This window comes from Nematolebias whitei, chromosome 19 (assembly GCF_014905685.2).
Source record: "Nematolebias whitei isolate Nwh7 chromosome 19, NemWhi1, whole genome shotgun sequence".
NCBI classification, from domain to species: Eukaryota; Metazoa; Chordata; class Actinopteri; order Cyprinodontiformes; family Rivulidae; genus Nematolebias; species Nematolebias whitei.
In genome coordinates this window covers 3,685,012-3,690,699 of record NC_056516.1, presented here as the reverse complement: position 1 = coordinate 3,690,699, position 5,688 = coordinate 3,685,012, and the positions used below count along the sequence as shown (strand labels likewise).

The 5,688-nt window shown below is 42.4% G+C and overlaps 1 protein-coding gene across 1 annotated transcript in view; it reads right to left on the bottom strand.

The window, feature by feature from the left end:
* The window catches only part of LOC119425345 (AT-rich interactive domain-containing protein 1A), a gene marked incomplete at its 5' end in the record, with an annotated part of 74,000 nt that extends 68,789 nt beyond the window's left edge, over positions 1–5,211 (bottom strand). The window contains 1 exon segment of the mRNA XM_037692862.1: positions 4,990–5,211. Within this exon segment, the coding sequence (XP_037548790.1) occupies positions 4,990–5,211 (222 nt within the window).
* Positions 5,212–5,688: the final 477 nt, after the last annotated feature.

Here is a 5,688-nt window from a genome sequence, read left to right as displayed (position 1 = left end):
TGAACGTTTTTTGAATTCCTCATGTCCTGGATGACTGAGAATCTTCAGCATACACCAAGAAAGCTGCACACAACCAGAGCAGTCTGGGGGATCATTTTCTGACGAATGGTAGATACCCGCGGCTAAATAACCAGAGCATCTTATTTATGCAATCATCATCATGCAATCAGGCAATGAGGGGAAGATGGCGCTGCTGTGTCTGGCACGCCGTCCACCTCTGCTGTCTTCGCTACTTGTGTTTTTGCTTTTCTTTGCATTTTTACCTTCAGTATGGTCTCTGTCAAAGCTACTAGCGTACGATCGCCAGGCACTTTTAGATATTAGAGACTTTATGCAGAACTTATCAACTAACTTTGACAAACATTCTCAGCTTCCGCCACCGCCGCACCTTGCCTCGGTGCCTACCTGTTTATGGCGTTCTCTCGCCATGCTGCCCTCCAGGAACCGCCGACGTCAACGACGTGGAAGGAGAAGCGGACTTCATGTCAAACTCCGGATACGGGATTTTAACTTCCAGGGCTTTCACAACCAGCTAACAAGGGATTGCTATCGTTGGCTGGTTGTCACGGACGCCAGCTGCCCAAGCCCCCGCTACCGGCTCGTTGGGACCCGCACCCGGGGCTGCGTTCAGGAGAACCTCCGTCCGCTTGACCGTGGATGTCAGCAAACTGTTAGTAACTCCGTTCGTTTGGCACTGATTAACATCAGATCACTAACTAACAAAACATTTATCATGAATGACTTTTTCTCCTCTCACACACTGGATTTTCTTTTGTTGACAGAGACATGGATGAAACCAGATGAAAACAGTGCCTTCTCGGAGCTCCTCCCACCCGGCTGCTCCTTCCTCAGCTCCCCCCGTCTCACGGGTCGTGGTGGGGGCATTGCCTCAGTTTTTAGAGACAATTTCAAATGTAGACTTCTACCTGCCAGAACATATTCTTCTTTTGAGTTACAGCTGTTCGTGGCTGAGCTGACAGCCTATATTATTTGGAATTGTCTACCGCCCACCTAAATATAATAAGGACTTTATTCAACAATTTTCTGAATTTTTAGCTGACTCCATCCCCAGATTTGATAATCTGTTGATCTGTGGAGATTTTATTATTCATGTTTGCTGCCCGTCTGATCAGTTAGCCTCTGATTTTATCAATCTTTTAACATCTTTTAACTTAACACAGTCAGTACATGGGTCAACTCATCTTCTTGGACATACCTTGGACCTTATTATATCTCATGGGCTGTCCATCTCACTCTGTGAAACATCTGAAACAGCCATCTCAGATCATTTCCCCATCATGTTGGAGTTTTCAGCCTCCCTACCATTCAGTAGGCCTACCGTTGCAGGTCATGGGCGTCATATTTTTACTCCTGAGACAGCTGGACTGTTTACTGCTGCTTTTATGGACTTTCAGACTTTTGTTTCCAATGAACTTTGTCCAGATGGCTTCCTTCTCTCTTTTCAAACCACTTGCTCTGAAATTTTAGACTCCATCGCTCCTCTTCGGTTTAAATCCACCAAACTGAGAGCTGAACCGTGGTTAAACGATGCCTCTCGCGCTCTCAGGAAAAAATGTAGGAAAGCAGAACGACAATGGAAGAAAGACAAACTTCTTTCATCTCTTAAATTTTTGAGAGAATGCCTTATAAACTACCAGAAATCTGTAAGAGGCAAAATGTCTATTTATCTGGTTTAATTTCAAATAACTGCCATTGTCCTAGAGTGTTATTTAACACAATTATGTTATTAACCCAGCTGTGCATATTTCACCAGATGCCACAGCCACTAACTGTGAAAACTTTCTAAAATTCTTCCAGGATAAAGTGGCCTCAGTCAGACAGGTCACTAGTTCTGTTGCTCCTGACTCCTCTGTTGCCTCTGTAGCTCCAGTCGTGTTTGAACACTTTCAACCAGTGTCCCTTGCCACTCTCACTGATGTTGTTCAACACATGAAGCTCACTAATTGCCCACTGGACGTTCTTCCCTCCAAGTTTTTGAAAGAGGTTTTTAATTCTGTGGGTTTCTGTATTTTAACATTTTTAAACTCCTGCCTTCGTCTAGGAATTGTCCCTGCTGCATTTAAACATGCTGTGGTTAGGCCCCTTCTTAAAAAACCTCACCTAGACCCATCACTTTTATCAAATTTTAGACCTATTTCGCATCTGCCTTTTTTAGCTAAAGTCTTAGAAAAAGTTGTTTTTATGCAGTTACAACCTGTTTTAGAAAACCATGGTATCTATGAAACATTTCAGTCTGGATTTAGAACCCGTCATTCTACCGAATCAGCCCTGTTAAAAGTCCATAATGACATTTCCATGTCCATGGATGTCAAGTGTCCCGTTGCTCTGGTGCTGCTGGACCTTACAGCTGCGTTTGACACAGTGGACCACACTGTCCTGTTGTCTCGTCTCCAACATTATGTTGGAATTTCTGGTACAGCTCTCAAGTGGTTCACTGCCTATTTGACCAACAGAACGTTCTCTGTCATGCTGAATAATCTGTCTTCCTCCTCTGCCCCTCTCTCTTGTGGTGTGCCACAGGGTTCTATTCTTGGTCCTGTCCTCTTCTCATTGTACATGCTGCCCCTTGGATCAGTGATAGCCAAACATATTTTTTCTTTTCTCTGCTATGCTGATGATGTACAAATTTATTTACCAATGAAACCTAAAAACAGTAACCTTCTCACACCATTCGCTGATTGTATTGCCGACATTAAACAATGGCTTCATCTTAATTTTTTTGTTTTTAAACGAAGGAAAGACAGAATGCATCTTCTTTGGTGATGATGCTCCCTGTAACTTTGGTGCTCTGACATCCAAGTTCAGATCCACAGTTAAAAACTTGGGAGTGACATTTGATAAGGACTTAAAGTTTGACAAACAAATATCCTCTGTAGTAAAGACCTGTTTTTATCAGTTACGTCTTTTATCCAAAGTTAAGCCTTTTTTAAATCGTTCTGACTTGGAAAAGGCCATCCATGCTTTTATAACTTCAAGGCTCGACTACTGCAATTCCCTATATGCAGGAATCTCCCAATCCTCCATTAGACACCTGCAATTGGTCCAAAATGCTGCAGCTCGACTTTTAACCAACACCTCCAGACGTGAGCACATCACCCCTGTTTTATTTTCTCTCCACTGGCTTCCAGTCGATTTTAGAATTAAATTAAAAATTTTATTATTCACTTTTAAAGCTCTCAATGGTCTTGCCCCACTATATTTGTCTAATCTTGTAGCTGTCCGTGAATATAGGAGAACACTGAGATCATCTAATACATTTCTACTCTCTGTCCCAAAATCCACCTATAAACAATGGGGTGACCGGGCCTTTTCAGTTGTCGCACCCAGACTCTGGAACCAGCTACCTCAGGACTTGCGCTCCATCACTGACATGGAGCATTTTAAATCTAATCTTAAAACCTTTTTATTCAGGCAGGCTTTTAATACCTAGTAGGTCTTTGACAATTTTGCTATGTTTTAATTGTAATTGTTTTTGTTTTTAACTGACTGATTTTTTATTCTTGTTTGTTTTTTACTTCTGTACTGTGCAGCACTTTGTGCACCTTTTGGCTGCTGGAAAGGGCTCTATAAAGTTTGATTGATTGATTGATTGATTGATGCACAAAATTATGATTTATCTTATATTTAATAAGTGTGGCTTAGAGACAGGTGCATTCTAAAGCCCAACAATTATGGTACTTATGTTTATGAACACAGTCTGGTTTAACAGACTTTTCAGAGCACCACATGGGAACTGCTGGAGTTGGTAGTAGCAACATCACTGACTGAAAATTTTCTCTTCTAACTGTAGCTATTCATTAGGACTTCTGTTCAGGATTGTGGTTTTAATTTTTGTAAAACAATGGCACGGCTGTTCTGTTTTGTCCCACTAACAAATTGGACGACATACTGCCAAGGAAAGAATGGCTACTTTAATGACTTTAAAAAATCCACTTTTCACATAAATCACACATCATATTGAACTAACAAAGGAAGCTCGCCGTACAACATGAGGGATAAACATAAATCATGTGATTCTTTTATACAGTAGTCCCTCGCTACTTCGTGGTTCATTTGTTGCGGACTCACTCTATCGTAGTTTCTCAAAATAAGATTGGACATGACACACAGATGACTGAAGAATGAGCCGAACAATCGGCATGGAATTTTTATTTAAATGAATTATTTTAAATTATTTAGCACCTGCTGCACCTGTGTACAGCGCACACTGCAGGAGAAACTTCCTCCTGCAGCTCCTCCTTCCTCCTCTGTCAATCTATGTTCTGCCTCCAAGAATTGGGAGTGGCCTAGAGTGCCGAGTGCAGCCGTGGCGGAGAGCTGAGTTCATATAAATACTAAAATAAACTACTACTTACTATTTGTACTACTATTCCTACTTTGCGGTTTTTCACTTATCGCGGGGCTTCAGGGTACAAATCCTCGTGAGAAATGAGGGACTGCTGTATCAGATAACCTCTGCCACTCAAGTTGCAGAGGTAAAGTAAGAAAGACAACCTCCTTGACTGTGCTTCAAATCTTAACATTAGTATTAGCTTTGATTTTTAATCTTTTTTTCACTGTAAATCAAACCAAACTCATTTTAAATGCTGCACCTGGGTGTTTCTTAAGATTTTAGACTTTCCCTTCATAAATCATTTGTCCAAAATGTTTACCAAAAAATCTCCTACTTGTCTTATAAATGAGTGATTGTGCAGATGATAAATCACCTGCATCATGAAGGACCACACTCACCCAAAACACACACTTTTTGCCCCACTCCCCTCAGGCAGATGGTTGTGGAGCATTAAGTGTAGAACCACTAGACTGAGGAACAGCTTCTACCCTGAAGCTGTTAGATGTAACTGTTAGATGTAGCTGTTGGGTGTAACTAGGACGCTGAGTTCCGCTTCATGTACATGTGATGCGAATGACAAAGTTGAACTTGAAAAATTCAAGAACTTCTCATTATTGAAATCGCTGAAAACTGACCTGCTGTCCATACAGCATGCTGCCAATGGCACCAGTTGTGCGGTTCTGCATTCCCATGGGGTACCTCTGAGGCCCTGGAGGTCCATAGCCCTGTCCTGGGTAAGAGCTTCCTTGCTGGGGTCCGGGCCCTCCAGGGGGCCCTTGCTGATGCGGCGAGTAGGGGTTAGGTCCTCCATAAGGCTGGCCACGTATCTTCCCAACCTGATCCATGGGGCTTGGAGGCTGCAGGACACAGAAAAAGACAATATAATCCTGAAGTTTGAGATGTCAGTCATGGTTTTGGGACTGATGATTTTCACTCTTCTGTTTGGGGTTCAGCAAGGCCATCTAGACTTAAAAAGAAAAACAAACGGCTAAATCTGTTCCATTTTTGTTGGCCATTTATAAAAAGACCTGCGTCCGTGATGAATACAAATAATGACTCCACCAGTGCCCTGTGTGTATGCAAGCATCATCTCATAAACCAGTCACAGTACATCCATCCATTATCTTTACCTGCTTCTTCTATTTTGGGTCACGGGGTCGCCTGTACCCATGTCCAGCAATCACTGTGTGAGGGGCGGGGTACACCCTGGAAGGGTCGCAAGTCCATCACAGGGACAGAGTCACAATATAATCAGACAAAAATAGAACAAAGAGCTGAAGGGGGAGGAAGGGGAAAAAATTGTAGCAATTTACTTTCTTGCTAGAAAGGTTGGG